This window comes from Lagopus leucura, unplaced genomic scaffold (genome assembly GCF_019238085.1).
Source record: "Lagopus leucura isolate 7727_CA_CO unplaced genomic scaffold, USGS_WTPT01 Super-Scaffold_100026, whole genome shotgun sequence".
Lineage (NCBI taxonomy): Eukaryota > Metazoa > Chordata > Aves > Galliformes > Phasianidae > Lagopus > Lagopus leucura.
The window spans coordinates 5,156,918-5,175,028 of record NW_024962277.1 but is presented as its reverse complement, the minus strand read 5'-3'; the positions used below and the strand labels follow the sequence as shown (position 1 = coordinate 5,175,028).

The 18,111-nt window shown below is 39.7% G+C and overlaps 1 protein-coding gene across 1 annotated transcript in view; it reads right to left on the bottom strand.

Annotated features, from left to right (window-relative positions):
• Positions 1-198: 198 nt before the first annotated feature.
• Positions 199-18,111, bottom strand: part of FAM120A (family with sequence similarity 120A) — a 49,366-nt gene continuing 31,453 nt past the window's right edge. Inside the window, 8 exon segments of the mRNA XM_042880469.1 lie at positions 199-2,099; positions 4,545-4,641; positions 8,032-8,173; positions 9,632-9,769; positions 10,637-10,820; positions 11,907-12,116; positions 14,372-14,486; positions 15,798-16,047. Of these exon segments, the coding sequence (XP_042736403.1) occupies positions 1,788-2,099; positions 4,545-4,641; positions 8,032-8,173; positions 9,632-9,769; positions 10,637-10,820; positions 11,907-12,116; positions 14,372-14,486; positions 15,798-16,047 (1,448 nt within the window). The 3' untranslated portion in view covers positions 199-1,787.

The window sequence follows — 18,111 nt, the reverse complement described above, 5'->3', positions numbered from 1 at the left end:
GAGGACGGAGCGCTGCTCCGACCAGCTGTGTGGCTTCCCAGCACGGGCAGCACGTGGAGGCCTGCTGCTGCTCTCCACCTGCGGCTCTCAGGACAGCGCGGACGCAGTCTGCTAACTCAGGCGCTTCATTCGGGCGTAGGAAAACCTTTATTTACAGCACGTACTTAAAAAAATATTCGACAAAAAAGGCATACAGTATTTTATACTAAAAGAATAAAGATTTTTATTAAGCACTGTAAGTTGCATTCAATAGCCTTCAAATACACCACACCACAATCCATCTACAACCAATCAAACCCAACAGTAGTTCATTCTTGCACAATCCATGAGTTGGGGCAGAACTCCCTTCAACTTACATTAAGATACCTACTTAGCTCTTGCGGGCAGGGAATGGGGAATTACACCTCATTTCTGATCACTAATGTGTGATGAAGAGCATCAGGAGAATTATATGAAAACGAATATAAAGAAATGATTCTGATTTTGAAGTACATTAAGTTTGGAAACACTAACAAAAACATCAAAATGATACAGGTATATTTGCTTATACTAAATTCTTGATGGGAAAGTTCTCAAGAACAAGCCATTTGTTTCCTGCTACAGAAGGGGGGTACTTTTTTTTTTTGAAGATTAAAGCTTTTTTTTTTTTGTTTTTCACAGAATTTCATATTTGCTAATATGAAGGCATAAAACAGCAACAGAGAACAATAATGCATACAGCAATGAGTACACCAGGGTAACGTTGATATTCAAAACGGCTAGATAATTTTTTTTTTTTTTAAGTTTTAGAATAAATGCAACAGAGGTCAATAATCACAAAATTTTAAGGTTAGAGCAAGATCAGTCAATGACTAAACATAGTTAACATCTTTTATAGGACTATTACTGATTATTAGCTTTTTGTTTTGCAAATGGGCACAGTACTTGTAAGAATGGAAGAAAGAGGACAATAACATGCATAATATTAACTACACACTTTAAAAATTATGAACCATGCAGAAGTTTAGCTCAAATAGTAGTACTAATGGTCTACGTCTGATTCAAAACCACATAGTTCATTGATCACGGATGCATGGTATTAGTCACAAAAAGTTTCAGAACACATTGTGTTTATTTTGAAAGGTCATTTGCATCTTCTATGATTTCAAGTTTATCTCCATTTAACTTGCTTGTAAAGTATGTATGATGTATATTTAAAATCAGCAGAACTGCAATATTACTCTATAATTTTTAGTTTCGATAGTTTGCACATTTTAACACAAAAGAACCACATCAACGGTGATGAAATTTAAGAAAGAAAAACTGTGGTTGTGCCTTTTTCCCCCCATAATCATGAAATCAAAGCCTTAAAGAAAGCTTTATTGTGACACAGTAATGCAAAATCAAATATAATGGCATACATATGGTGCCAAGTACTAAAAATTATATTTTAAGCTATATATACTTAAAGACTGCCAAAATTTGTTTTCTTTATATTTCAAAAAACAAAACTACAAGCTTTTGTCATAACCAGTTTAAACTTTATGTATACTTCATTTTAAGTGCGGGAGTCAAATGCTCTTCATTCTCTTTCTTTTTTGTTTTATTGTAGCATTTTGACTACAACTGGTTAAAACTAAAAATGTGTTGTTTAAATCTCTGACATCAAAGAGGGATCCGAATTTCCAAAGTCCTCATTTTTCTCTTACGGAAAGGAAAAAATGTACGTAACTGTAGGCTCTCTTTCTTTCCAGATATTCCTAATCCTGACCCTTCCCAACATCCTTCACCCTCTATAAAAAATAAGTTTACTCTTCTTTTTTTAAGACAGTGGCCTCAAGAGCATCATCTTTATGGCAAACACTGTCTGCATTTAGTGCATTTAAGTGAGGATTTGTATTGCACATTTTAGAGTCATTACTCAAGGCACTTTCAGACTGATTGGAAGCCCTGATGTCTCCTGTATTCCCATTCATCTGGGAAGCTGGTTTTTCCTCATTCACAACTCCGTTCTCAGCCAGGGATCCATCTGAAGACACAATTGAGGATTTAGATTCCTCTGATTTTGACTTAAGTTCTTTGGCTACTTCTTCTGCTGAAGCAGCATAAGGAGGTTTGCCCTATTTTTAAGAAAAGAAGAAAATTACTGAAGAACCACCACCACCATATATTTACAATCCCATACAAGGCACCACGAAAACAGGCAGCATGCAGAAGTACCACAAGTGAGCACCGACCACTGAAACAAGAAGGGGCACACAAAAGGAACGGCACAGCACAGCTGTTCAAGCAGGCTCAGTGTCTGAGTGCTGCCTGGCCATGCCTTCTGGTGGTAAAATGGTGGTCCTGTGGTAAAACGCTCTTTCTACTCTGACACCTCCCTTATTCCACAGCACAGCAGCTACAAAAGTGTATGGGAATATCAAAACAGAGAATCAACATACAGCTTAATTCTGCTTCTTGCTTCACCTACGTGATAATTTAATTTTATGATTACATGTTACTCAAATACAAACCAAGACTCATCTTTGCACAATTTTTGGAAGGTGCAAAAGGTACTGTGCAATATTCTCTATTCTAGTCTATATTCCTGAGGGTAGACAAGCAATTTCATACAGTGAGTGTAGACTGCCTGTAACAACAGAAATCAGACTTATGCAACTTAAGAATGTATATTTAGTTTTTAAGCATCTGTAACAATGAATCTCAGTGCTCCAAGAACCACAACAGGCTTTAAACGACAACACAAGTAGGCTGGGTTGCTAAGAAGCAACGTACTTATCTGGTATGCTGTTAACAAAGTCAAATATTAAGAAATGACTAAGATATGGACATCTTACACAACTCACTGGCACACAGCTTCATGCTTCAATAATCTCAGTTTTTACATGCTGAAATCAGCATGGTCATTACTCTCCTGAACTGCCTCAAGACTCTGAAGGTAAAATACAGATCAAGACAGAAAGACCTTATCTTGGGAAGATACAGGCACATTTTCTGTTTGATAAATAGAAATTGCTTATGTCAGTTGCATTCTCCGACCTTTCTCATGTCACCTCACAATTAGTGACAGTAAAGCCACTGGATTCTCCAGGGAGGATCTTGTGCATTTCTCAGCCTGGCCCTACGAAAACATTCTTCCCTTAACTGCTCAGGTTTGTAGGACAGAGAAGTATACTGTTGCCAGTTAATCTTTACTAGGTAATAAAATCTCCTTGTTATGCATTAAGCTTCCCAAGTTATCCCTTCCTGTTAAAATGAACATATACTGCAGTATAGTGACTGACGATGGTAGAATCTGATGAGCTCAGGACTAGTTTGTAGAAAACGTCACTATTTGTCCTCTCTCTCTAGATCACAGGCACAATTTTAGATTAAGCTACATGTAATTAAAAATATTTATCATCCAAATTACATATTATTAACTGTGACTGCTCAAATTTGCTGTCTGTTGAGACTGTCTACCATCTTATCTACAGGTACTTCCTACACTGCACTTACACACGTAAGCCTGCAGGAAGCCTGGCGTACTTGGGAGCTCCTACTCTGGGCTTCCTTTGTTTTGTGGGTTTAGGTACTTGGAAACAAGATGCTGTAATTAACGTAGTGCTTTCTCTTCTATTCAAAGTACACCAGATAGGTACATCTGTACACAATACACAATCTGAGTGAACAGGAATTTAGCAAGGAAGAAAATTATTTCAAAATATTTCAGTTTTTAAACCTGGAATAGCGTAAGTTGCTGTGTTATCTGCTGGAGAACATCTCTGCCTCCTATCTGCAAGTACTTCCCCAGACTTAACAATCATGTCTACACGACAAATTGAAGAACCATATGTATATTTACTGTGAAAGTTCTCTGCCTGTTTACTACCCACTCATCCATTACCCCTGGGATCAATAACATTCAAAACTGCATAGCAGCAAGAACAATGAAAAAGGGAGGAAAACACAACTCTGAAGCAACTGGCATTTAATATGAAACATCAGTTTGCTTCAGCTATATTTAAAGGATCCATGGAACAGACAATAATTACAGTCCACAGACTCTTATATTGCCACTAAAAATGAAACTGTGTTCAAGCGACAAAGGTTGCTGGGTTGTTTCCTAGAAGTTTAGAGTAACTTCTTAGATTGGAGCCATGGAGCAGCAAAACGATTTCCTACTGCTATTATTTGTTTGTTACGACTTTGGACTGTGACTCCAGAAAAAAAACTGAGAAAGAGCGGGGGTGGGAATAGGAACTGCTAATTTGTTTCAGCTTTGTATTTCTCTCATTTTTCCAAATTACATTCTATTCCCACAACTGGTTAGAACTATGCAGGCACAGCCTTCACATCCACATTTTCCACTTGTGTTTTTATAACCAAAGTGTGCTAGCGACTGAGATGCAAAACTAGCCTGCCATCCACCTCTGGTGGTGCAGCTTATAGCTTCAAATTGTAGGCAAGATCATTGCAATAAACACATTTGTATTTTGAAGCTGTGCTTGTCAGTTTTAGCTAGTCTGGAAATCCATGCTACACTAGCCTGTAAATGAGTGTCAGGCACATGGCTTTATTACCTGAATTGCTCCCTGGCTTTTATAGCCTCTCCCATAGTACCTTCCGCCTCTTCCAAAAGTTCTTATCACTGGAGTGGAAATAACTCCTCTAGGACGCCTATAAGCATTGAGAAAGAGGAAATAAAAATAAACAACAGATTCATACACAAGTACTTTCAATTTCATTTCACTTTCAGAGCGCTTTTTTCCAGCCTTGCTGTCCAGTGGCTAACATTTTCATTTCTCTAACTAACCAGCATGACTGCCTAAACAAGAATTAATGTTCTACTACCTGCAAGTGCAGGAAATGTAACAAACTTGTTCTGCTAGCAGTAAGATGATGAATTCTGTGTTTCACTTTTTGAGAAACTTTTTGAGCACTTTCAAGCTTTGCAGAAATACTTTCAAAGTGTCAAATTATCCTTACAGTACTTTCAAAACAGAGCTCAAAGTACCTTTACATTATAAAGGGGGCAAGAATTTTGAACCATTTATAAACACTGTGTCCTCCATTCACTAACACTCCCCACACACAGATATGCTCACACATCTGTAATTTTGAATTTCCCCCATCAAACCTGAAGCAATTTTGTATTTTGTCTTTCCTTCATTCAATTTCTTCCAAGAACATGGGAGGAAAAAAAAAAAACAAAACCACAAAGCTTCACAGCCAACACGAAGCCAAGTTTGGATTCTGTTGAATGAAGTCAGGTGGTGCTTTTGTCTGTTTTGTTTTTAATTGATTCAGTAAAGATTAGATCAGATGGAAACAAGTTTTCCATCAGTTACAACTATTTTAATGCAATCAATTACGGAATTACAACATTCTTCATTGCTGTGTCAAGAACCACAAATCATCTGAAAATTCTTTTTGCTACCTCTGCTGAAAATACACGACTGCTCTACTTTCCTCCAGTTCAATGCCCAATACGAGGCAGTCACAGCACGAAGACTGACTCCTCTGAAGTGAGCACAGAGTAGCTATATGCTGCCTGGTGCTCCTACATACCTTATGTTTCCTCATACTTACTGTTCATGTATTTATTGTTGCATTCCTACATGCCAGTGAAGTCCTTGTGAGCTGTACAAAAGACAGCCTAAGCAGCAGCTAAAGGTGTTGCTCAGTTCTGCTGCTTCCTGCTGCGCTACAGCAACCCAGTTACACTGAACTGATGCTGCAGAGAAACACTGAGCTGTGCCATGCAAGTCTTTCCGCATTACTAACCCCCCCCCACGGAGCAGTATGAATTTAAATAGTGGGTATTCAAAGCCAAAGCAAAGGACACAGGTTAGAATTGTGTTTTACGACTCTTACTACACTCTTTCCAAAGATTTTAACAAGAATTACCCCTCCCTTTTACTTTTTATGTGGTGAAAGTACGTCCTTCAGAGGGCTGAATAATACGTTTTTCCAACTCAGATTCACAGCTCACTAGATATACTGATGGATCAAAGCTAATAAAAAGCAGCTGGTATAACCTTAAGAACATTCAAGTTTAGTGTTGCAGAGACATAAGACAATGCTGTAAACAAGCCTGACATGATACCCTCTGCTGAAACAGATAAAAAAATGAAACAGAAGTGTGAAGAGCTACATGATAAATTGCAGTCAGTGAACTGTGCACCTTCCTAGGAAAGTGCTGGTTAGTAGGAAATCCACAGACAAAGAGCCCAGGCTTCATAATACATGGCCTTAGACGGAGTAACAGCAGTAACACTTTCCTACTAAGAAACAACAAACAGTAAGAGATGCCCATGGTAACCTCTCATCTTTGAAGAACTCTTTAGTAACACTAGACTTTAAAAGTTTAATGCCAGTTAGGACTTGATGGAGACAGGAAGATCTAGCATTGACAGCTTCCTTGTCTTTCTGAGGTGACAACTTGAATTCAAACCTACCAGCCCCAAGACAGTGCTTCTTCAGAATGAAAGCGTCAAATATTTTATACTCCGTACTCAAAAGCTACAACTGGAGAACAGCATTTCCTCTGCCACGAGGGCATTTTATGGATCAGAAAGGAGCAGCAACAGCCCTTCGTATTTCAACTAATACTTGGCCGAGGAAGAAGCTAACCTGGGACTTTCCAGTGCTTTTCTCTGGTTACTGATGTTATCCATAAATTCAGGTATTTACTTCTTCAGAAAATGGAGGAGCTGCTATTTTATGAAGTCAAGGGTAGGTATGGATGTAAGACAGCTCTGAGCCTGAAGACGCCTCCAGATAATCACTCAGGGGGCCTCAATCCGACAGCAGTCTTGACTGTGGCAATACAAATTACCTGGACATTTTTCACAAACAGGCCCACAGCCAGTGCATTCCACTGAAAAGTAAATATGCAGTGGAGTCGTGTGCCTCAGCATGTCCCTGAGCTTACTCTGTCTCCCACTGCTGCTGTGGAAGAGCAGAGGTGTCCTATGGGTTCTGCTAACCTGCACAGCTGTTTACCTTAGGATACCTGCCTGAAGTGCCTGAAACAACACTAGATGCATGTGTGCACCACTTTAATGTCAGCTCTGTTTTTACACCTATGCTGTTTTCTGCTCATGAGCTTTTCTTCCTTGTTTCTGCTGTTCTTACCTCTCCCTGTCCACACATCAGTAGATCACTTCTCTCCCTGCTCCCACACTGCCAGTGCTTCAGGTCTGACCATTTTCTCACTCAGTCCAACAAGACCGGTGTTCCAACAGCTCATACTGACTTTAGCACCATGCTTTTGATACTGCACATTTCTTTTAATTAATGAATAGAGAGGAATCTATACAGTTCAAAACTTAATTCTTCCAGATGCTTCCTAGGTCACGATGGCATAAATATGGCTACTTTCCTCCATTACTTTAATGCAGTCGAACAGTGATACAATACACAAACTACATAACTTTGCCACCATCTACCATAATGGATGCAATCTAAATTACAGATGGTAGCTCTGCAGTGCACAGAACAATAAACCCAGGGAAAAAAATATAATCCTAAAGTAAAAGACTACATATTTTACACAGATTACTTTGTTTTCAGAAATGCTGTACACCTGTAATTTCAGCTGTAGTGAAATGGAATGAAAGAGCTGAAGAAAATATTCTCTTAAGCACATCTCCCGTCATGACTGTAGCAGAGAACTATTAAACTGAGAAACATCCTTGTTTGCTGCTTTGCAGAAAAATTACATAATGAAGTTATTAAAAAATTTATCACACTTCATTATAAATGCTCTACTGTGACAAAGAAAATAATTGAATGCTGTGACAGTTTTGATCAGGTATAATGTATTTACTGATTTCATGTAAGGAAAAACCCTCGAGCCACTTCCTCGTGTGAAACAATTCAGTACATCTCTCAGACTACAATTTTTTTTGCGCATAAAGATGCTTATGCTCATCTGAATAACTGATTAAAAACATCTTAAAATGAGTGTAATTGCTTTTCTTGAATACTCAGTGGGCATAATTTACCCAACGTATCTTCAAACATATTGCATGAAAGAAAAGCACATCGCACAGCGGCACTTACCCTCGCGCTGGTCCTCCCACAGAAACGACCTGCAGAGGGAACGGCCCTCTACCCCCTCGTCCACGTCTGCTTCCAGCCCAATGGCCGACTACAGTGCCGGCAATTTCAAGTTTCCCTCCCTGAGAAGGAATAGGTTGGACTCCTGCACATAAAAGCAAAACCAAAACTTGATCTTTTGCAACACTGAAGTTAGTTGAGCAGAAAGCTTGCTGGACCAAATTTTATTACTTGTACACTTTCCTCTTTTTGGCAGTGGTAAATTATTTGTTCACACTACGGCCTTTCAGAATAATTGTAACTTCAAGAGTCCTTCTCACACAGCCTTTTAGAAAAACACATACAGTTTCTGAAAAGCAAAGTAATTGAGTACTTCAGTTTCAGGAACTAAAAATGCAGTTTAGATAAGCATCAAGAAACTGAAGTGAAATGTACGATACCTGAAGTTTCTTTCCTGCACTCCTCATGAAGTACTTTTTGAAAGTTTAATAACTCATTTTTAGTGAACACCAGCTATTAGCCTAATACACAAATAGCAGCCTAAGATACCTCCATAAAGAAGTTACTAGGCAGAATTATCTGCACTGTTGCCATGCTGGTACAAAAACACAGTGAAATAACTGATCTCACTGTAAATGCAGGTTGACTCTTTCACTCCAAAAAAAGTGGCTAAAATTGCAAATGCCCAAAATCTGATACTAGCTATTACTCACGCTGCTCATCTATACCTGTGTTTTGCACTTTCAAGTCAAAGCCAGGGTAAAACATGTATTCCAAAAAGCTAAGTACAGCTGAGTCAGGAGTTACTGGCAAGACCATCAGCACCAAAAGGGTTACAAAACATTGCGTTTACACAGCCACAGTTAGTCTCCAAATGTTAATCAATGATTTAGTTCCCACTATATTAAGTTCAAAAAGGTTTGTACTTCCCTGTGTAACTCTTTCAGTTTCAAATATATATTGTTATGAGTTACACAATGAAGCGTTAAGAGCTACGCTTGCTTCCAGAATAAGAGCTCACAGGCCAGAAAAGAACAGCTACATGTACGGAAAAATTCCATCCTAAACGAGGGATCGGAATTTACAGATCTCCACTGTCTCACCTAGTGTAGCAGAAAAGCAATGGACACACAAATAGACCAGCCTCACACCTACGTCCAGACTGATGCTGTCGTGGAATGAGTTAGCAGGAACACAAGCCGGTAACTTCTATGCTACGTTGTGTTGCAGAAAGCTCAAATCGTCCCCACATTTTAGGAAAGGACTGTTAATACAATCCAGCACAGCTCAGCGCACGACAGGCTGCACCCTCATGTTTCAAAGCGCAGGAGACAGAATGGCTTGTTGCGTTTGCAGCTATTTATTCTGTGCCCAAAGGAGGATTTCTAGGCGCGAGAGGCTGCCGCTGAGAGGCGTGCGGGCCGGGACAGGCCGGCAGCAGAGCAGAGAGAGCGGCCTCGCAGCAGCCTGAGGCTGCGGAGGGGAGAGCCGAGACAGTTAGGGAGAGAGGGAGACTGGAGTCAGTAGGAAGCCTCAGACCAAACCGTGAAGTGAAGGAAGCTGTTGGCAGAAGCTCTAAGAAAAGGGTTCGGGGTATAATTACCGCCCTGAAACTTGCTAGTCCTGTTGCTGTCATTGCCAGAGAAGGCTCCGGAGTGTCCTGCCGCTGCCGCCACCCGGAAGGCCCGGTAAGCGCCTGTGGCTACTGTTTCCCCATAAGGGCCTCCGAAGCCATAGACTCCTGTTAGACCCAGGGTAAAGAAAGACAGGGGAAAAGCTGTGAGGGGAGCAGGCATCAGGGAAAGCCCCTAGCAGAGCCGCTGCCACCTCCTTCCTTCCTCCCAGCACGGCGCAGGGCAACGCAGTGCCTCTGGGACAGCCTGGCCGAAGCCCTCCCGCTGGGCTCTGCCACCTGCAGCCCTTCAACTGGCTTTGGAACAGCCATCCCAGCCTCCGCGGCGTGATGAGCACCAGGATACTCACAGCTACTTTTTGGTTACAGTGGTGGCACCTCAATGACGTCCTACTCATGAAGCCCAGCATCAATACATCTAAGGCCCTCTGTGACCGGGGGTGGTTTTGAGGAAGGAGATGATACCAGAAACAGCCAGGAATGGTTTAATCAGTGCCCTCCAGTATTTACGCTCGAGGGTGCCAACTGCCCACAGCCAAATGGCTGTGGCAAAACAAAGGAGAGGGAAAAGCTGTCTTCAACCCTGTCAGACCATGTCCCCTCATTTATGAATCAACATGAACGTTTTGAAGCAAAGTATGGTTCAAGTAAGAGTCTTCTCAGATCATCCAGTGTTGACTTGTTCATCTTATTTTTGCTTTTTCATACAGTAGCTGTATAAATATTTTGATCTGGCACAGCTACTAAAAATTCTGACGGAAATATGCAGCAATACAGCACATTCCATAATGCCAGGCTATAGCTAATAAAAGTAACAACAAAACGCAGTGACTGGCACAGGACAACGCGTGCCAATCACTTCTTTTTACATATCTTTCCTATGAAACCAAACACCAAACCAGTTCAGTTCGGGGAATGCGAAGACAAGATAACCCTTCACGCCAATGAACTTTACACTGCTGTCCCATCACTTACCAGCAAAGCCTCTCCCCCTGCCCTGAGGTGGTGGGACTGGCCCAAAGTGTCGAGGATACATAGAAGCTGGATAGAAAGGCATGGCAGGTGGAGGTGGGAAAGGGAGAGGATGGTTCTGCCTGGAGAAATTTAATCCTTCTAGGATGCTCTGACGCATCTTTTCAACCTTGGCTGCCTGCTCAGCCTACGAATAAAAAGAAGGTCATAAATGGATGTTAGCATTCTGATTTCAATTCTCTAAAGCTATATTTATGAAACAAATTCAGACAGAAACAAAAGAACAGAAGGGTAGATAAGTACTGCAAAAAACTTTCATAAAGCCAGCTAGTAAATTACAATCATCTATCTTGCGTATCTTCTAACAGTTCAACAACATATCAAATGTTCACAAAAAATCACTGTGTATCAGCAGAGATGAAAGTCTGAATTCTGAGACAGTTTAGAAGTTGGCAACGTAGAAATCTTAAAAGGAACTGAGAAACATCAGCCTGTAGCATCCTGAAAACTTAATGCAGTCCTTTAAGCTTTAAAGGGAATAATCATGATAAACTTGGGCTGCAAAACCAAATTTATGTCTGGAGGCTAAGGAGTCCGAGTGTGACCACAGCCTCCATCAAGATTTAATCTAAAAGGGGTTTCCCTTGAGTCAGAAATAACAAATAAGCTCTTTTGTTAAAAGACTTCTTATCTCCCTAACAGTCAGCAAAAATAAAATGCTTTGGACATTCAGTAAACTATCAACTTCATCTATCTCCTGCTTTCACAGTTAGATAATAATTTTGCACAAACTACGTACATCAAAAATCTAATTCGTCTTTATCTTATGATGGGTGCAAGAATTGTGAAGGAATTTTGAGCTTAAGAATCCTAAGATGACCTCACAACCTGTAAAATAAATTAGAAATTTTCATTAATTGTAAAACCCCAGCAGCTTAGTTCTTTGTGACGCTACCTTGGCACAAGAAGATGACTTGAATGAAGGAACAGAAAGTTTTCAACTCAGAGTAAGCGCGTTAGATCGTAACTGCATTCAAATTTCAGTTTGCAGAGACAGAAACATTAAAAATGGACATCAGTTTACTTTTCCAAAACCTACCAAAATGCCATTTCAACCATCAGCAACAGAGCCAAGATTAAATAGAGCTGACAGGTCACTACTGACAATTCATTTTGTATTTCCCTCTTAAGGAGAGATGAAACATGAAGTAAACGACTGATAAACCAAAATTCTGTACACCTAATATTCTGCCACACTTTTGCAACTACACACCTGACCATCACAGAGGTCAATGAGCGGAACTTTCTCCCGGCTTGCTTTGATGAGCTTGGTCTGGAATAACTTTCCATCAAAATACATCCATGGACAGCAGTGCTCCCATGGAATCGGCTGTCCGCAAGCATCGTTTGCAAAAAGTGCCATATCGACACCACTCATAAATAAAGCAGACAGCTGAATTCCTCGGGGATCGAGATTCTCAATCTGTTTTGGAAAGAAAAACTAGTTCAGTAAGAAAATAATGAGATGCAATTCAGTTATTCCACCAGTTGCATTATTTGCTAATTGAAAACATAGCGATTTTAAAAAGCTGTCAGACTTTTCACATGTAAAGGCCAGTTTGACCAGAAGAATCCATGTGAAGCTATAATCTGCATACGCAAAACTGCAGTGCTCTGGAAGGCTGTTCCCATCCCTTCAGTCTGTAGGTAAGAAATAGAAGTGAGAAACTATTTCCTTAACGACAAAGCTTGATAAGCAATTTGAATACAACTCATTATCAAGAAGCCAGCAGAAGTTTTACTTAAAATACGCACCTTACATTTGTGGCACACAGTGCCACAACACGTACAGTGCATATTTAAGCATTAAGATCACTGATAAATACCCAGTGCAGGGTTTTTCTAAACAATGCTAAAGCTATTATAGCAAATAAAAGCTTTAAAACACGTACAGAAGAAATCACAAGTAGACATTTTCATTGAAAAATTCATTCCTTCTGAGATACCATTTTTCACAAAGTTCCAGGAATGAGCTCAATGTTAGCATTCAATTTTTCTGCCCATGTACCACACTTCCTTTCCAATGTTTTTAATAATGGACGTTATAACTTGGCTTAAGACTATGTTATTTCAGAATGTCTCTTATTGATGATGTTTTAATGAATACAACAACTTTATTTAGGACAGATACACAAAGGCAGAATTACAGAACAAATAACTGCTGACAGTGACAGCAAAAAAGCGTTTGCTTGCAGCAACTACATTCTTAGCTGTAGAATAAGGAAACAGCAGCAATGATGTTTTCTAAAACACTTTTGGAAATACCAGCAACTTCTTGGGAACACTTTAAACATCTTGGCATTAAATTCTAAAATTAAACTGCATTACCTTCCGTATGCATAACCTTTTATGTCCAAAAGACTATCCAATCATTTTGCAGATATACAGCTGGGATCAAACTCAACTTCTTTCTGTCAGCAGCGAGAGAATGACCAAAGAAGTTTTTCCTGCTGATTTTGATGTTGTTATTTGGTATGTGGAAAGACTATTCAGTTGTCCAGTTAACTCTGCCACTAACATTGCTAACATGAATTATCTACTTGCTGTGTGACAAGTTCAAATAGATTCTAACGTGTTTTCTTGCCCTAACATTTATAAGTACTTCTATGGCTAAGTGTTGGGGTTCCACAAGCAGAGTGACTTGGTTTATTTCATTGAGACTGAGAAGTCTTTGCCAGGTTGCCATAGGAATGCAAGTCAGACTCTGCTTTCACACACAGAAAAGAAACTGTCTGTTGCTGGTTTTGAAAATGCTCTTGCTGACCAAGTTGTAGGGGCAAATCATTACTTAGAAAAAACTAATAGCTGAAGTCCGTATGAGCTTAATTATAGTTTCTTTTAGGAAGAACTCTGCTAGGATTGCTGCTTTTGTCTGTGCCCCTTGGCAGCGGTATATACCCATGAATATGAATAATTCTGGGAGGTAAGTACCACATCTTCCTCCCTAATTTAACTAAGGAGAGCAGGTATCCAAGCACAGCTCAGAACAGAACCAGTCACTCATCTTTCCTGACTTAAGTCTTGCATAAAAGTACCTGCAAGACTACCTGAACTGACTTCAACAGGCTACATGACAAGGTGATCAGCATCTCCCCTCCTTCACTACACTGATTAAAAACGAAGAGGAGTTATTAAGCTCCCTATACATCCAGACATCCCTCCGAGCTTCCATTTAGGAAATACACTGCCAGGGAAATAAATGTTATGTAGAAAAATGTAATTATAACTGTTTCCATTCAGAAAAACGTTTACTTCAAATTAAGTAATAAATTATACTATTTTGAGTACAGAACTTAGGTTCAGAACAAATTTCTGATAGCAACATAAAAGCAAAGAACAAATCTTGTATATTTAGTTCAAGGCTAAAGGCTAGAAGAGGAAATTTCAATGTGAGCATGTGAAAGCTAGGTGAGGAAATAGCCCAGAGTAAGATGTGGCACAGAGTGATAGGCATTGCGGATTTACAGTTACAACAGCACACCAACAACCCTATTTGTATCTACTTCCTATAATACCGCTGCATTAGAAAAAGAGAAACTTTGAGATCTTATCTTTTAAAATACTGAAATTAATTTTTCCTAGAGTTCTGCATTTAATACTTACTAGGTATGACCCACTAAATTAGCAACGTGGGCAAGCTGAAAACAAATCTCTGAAGTTACGGCAGTGAAGAATTACCTTGAGTTCCTGAAGCTGGTCAGGTTCATAGAGCTTTGGAGACAATGCTTGGGCAAGAAAAGCATCAAGTTCCTGGCGACGAAGTATACGAACCCCTGGCCACTGTACCATGTACCTGCAGATGAAGCCAGCTGTTAATCACAAGCTTCCTTCCATTGACAGATGACAAATCAAGGAGCATTTTATTTGATCAGAAGTCAGCAGAATGCAACAAGAAGAATTTTTTTTGGTTGTCTAGACTTGAATAATTAAAACAGACAAAATACCAAAGAGATTTAAAGATTAAATCAAAGATCGCACTGAAGACAGACTAGCTGTGAATGAATTATGAAATTCACAAGGCAGTCTGCTTCCAAAGAAGGAGAAGATAGGCCACCAAAACAGATAAGTGATAAGCCTTGTGACATACCTAAAAATTAAAAAAGATTGCCTTTACAAAAAAAAAAAAAAAGAATAATGGTAAAAAAGCTTTGTGAATGTGGTCTCCAGGTAACATATTAGTCAGAAATTACCTAATCAGTGAATTTAATTCTCGTCATTTATAACAAGTGTCCAATAAAACTTCATGTCTTAATAAACAAGAATTTATACACGCCCTATGTTACAGGAAAGAAACACTGCCCAAATGAAAGAGGAGCTCCACTTTGTTCAAGATGCTATTAAGTCCGTTTGTTGTTTTTTTTTGTATTCTTATTATTCAATGAGGAGAAAAAGAAACAATCTTTAGTCTTCCAAAGGCAAGACAAAGTAAGGTAGAACTGGAAACAAACCTACATTCATCATTCTTAAATGGCTTAAAAATTCTCCTGTGCAGCAAGTTAGCTTGTAAACCTGGCTGAAGCCAGGGTTAGTCATACTGACACAAACCTTCCCAAAAAGAGCAGCATCTTTCATTCTCAGTTCAATTTTCTATCTGAAAATTAAACACAGCGAGTGATTTGAATCTTGTCACCTTCTCTTTAATAGTATACTTCAAATGTTGGTTATCACCATCTCAACCAGACGAGTAACTACCACAAAGAACGTGACAGAGCATCATTCACATGAACCATCTCAGCAAGCTGCTAAGCAGCTGTTCTCTGAAAAGCTCACTTTCACTTTACAGCCTCATCAACCTAAGATGCCAAATGTATGGCTTTTTTTTTTTTTTGAAGCCAAAACCATGAGCACAGTGAGGGTTAATTAATTCAAATGCTACAGAGGCCTCTTAGCAACACAAGATTTTTTCCTTCTTCAGTTCCTTAGAGACTGAAGAAAGAAGCCTTGAAGGATACAGCACGCCTTAAAGACTACCAAAAGCGACGTTCTAAAAATGATAGGAGACCCTTTTTCCAAAGCTGCAAGTGTTGTGTTAAATATATCACAGACATTAACCTGTACAGTAAAAACTTTATTTCATTCTGTTTTACCTTCAGATAACACTGACCTTAGTACACAACAAAGCACCATAAGATGAGTGGGCACATTAGTTGGATTGAGCATTGCTGGTGTATCTGATCTCATACAGGCCAAAAACGCCCTCATTCTTCGGTTCTTGTCTTCTACTGCTTTTCCCAGCCACAGCTTCTTCAGATTAGGACACGTCCATTCCCTGAAGGCAAGAGCTTCCACCAGCTCAGGGGTTTGCGGAGACTTTCCTTTGTAAGCAGCCCATTCCTTAATTATCACTGGTGAAACTATAGAATGATAACAGATGAGAAAAGTTAAAAAGGTTTACATATTTAAAACCTTGTACGCAAGAGATCCTGATCTGAAAAGTATCCCTTGGACATTGCTCTGGATCACACTGTTGAACTGCAAGTCAGACTCCGTGTGGACCATTTCTAATTGCCATCACTTACAAAATAAGTACATGCAGCCAAGAGTACACTAAGAACATTACATTAATAATTCCAAGTTGATAAGCAACACAGAAGAGACACATTCATTTTCTAAAAGAACATAATTTGAAAACGCAACTTTCCTCTAAAGTTGATTAAAAACCCACAGAGATACAACACATTCAATACAAATATTTTCCATTTCCAGCCTTTTAGGAACAATATGATTGTACTGATGATAACTTAAACGAGATTTAAAACTTCAGCCACGCTTGCCTGTAATTCAAGTAATGCAAAGGAATTAAATCTCAAATATGGGCTTAATTAGTTGGTTTTTTTTAACCTAAAAAGATCAGAACACAGTAATTTTTGTAAGCCTTTCGATAAAAAGCAGTGCTGTAAATTAAGAGGCTACTGTTTTTGTGTGTGCTGTGCTATCATCTATAAGAACAGTGTTTGACTCTACACAGATGCTAAAGCATCTCCCTTTTTCACATATGAAGACAACTAAACCAGAACACAAGTTTAAAGTCAAGACTGATAAATGATACCTTTGGCCTTGGAGCGACCCCAAGTTTGACACAGCCCCAAATTTGTTTGCACTCCTCTTAACTCAGAGCCCAGTTATGCAGTGTGGAAAGATTCAAGGAGCTTGTTAGTGAAGCTTCAGGTTACAGCCCAGACAAATTGCTTTGCTAGTGAAGCAGTGCATGAGACCAGACCTGCTCTTTCTGCTAGAAGCCTCCCTGTTACAGATTGAGAAAATAATTCTGCTGGTGCCGGGATAGCTCTCACAGCTACAAAGTCTCCATCAGCAATCAGACGGCAGCCTTACACGTGATTTTATGATTAAGGTCAGGCAAACCATGGCAGAGGCCACCATCTGGATTTAAAAAGAAGCTCTGGACCATCTTAAAGCAATCTCTCCTGCTTATCTGGACTAGAACTACTACAGCACTGTAGCTACACCTCACAGACAGCAGGCTAAGTTTTACAAAGATAATGTGCAGCAATGAAAATAAATATGCTGATATATTTAGTTGGTAGCCTCACTGCAAAATCACGTTCTATTTTGGTTGCTACCAGATTTTATATGCTGCTAAGCTATTCAAGATGGGCTTTAACAGCCAGCAGAGCACTTTGTTATTTGCAAAGGATCTATCACACTGGTGTTTACTTCTTGTTTAGGCCTGGGACAGCAAGCATGAACACGTAAGATGCATCTTCTGAAGGTTTTCAAATAATAGGACTGTTCCAAAAGTAATGCCTCCTGTTTTATGATGTTGGCCCATGATGTCAAAAGTAGACGGTCATAAAGCAGTAGAGGCTGAAACTTTCTGCCAATATTCCATTACATTTTGTTGCCGTATGACAGATGGCAGCAAAGGGGCAGTCTGACAAAATGGTGCCTGACAAAGCAGTGCAGATGAAGCAAAGGGGTGTCACTGAATTCCTTCATGTGGAGAAAAAGGCCCCTACGGACATTCACTGATGCTTGCTGAACATTTATGGAGATCAAGGAGCATACCATAGAGCACACTGCCCATCCTGGCTGTACTGTCCTACAGGCCAGATTTGGTGCCTTCCAAATTTGATCCACTTGGACCAATGAAAGATGTACTGCATAGGCAACATTTACCCTAGCAATATCACCACTGTATCAGCTTTGAAATGGGAGTAACCTCTGCTGCTGCAGATTTTTACAAGCATGGCATGCAGGCCCTTGTTTGTCACTGGCAAAAAATGCAGAGCTAATGGTGGTGAATATGTTGCGGAATAGTGTTCTGCAGCAGATAATTTACTCTACCAAGAAGTGCTATTGCACTCTTTGTGCCTGTTGTAATTTCCATGGAAACAAATAGGAGGCATTCCTTTTGGAGCAAGCTACATAATTACTCTGGATCTTGGAAGCAAGAGATT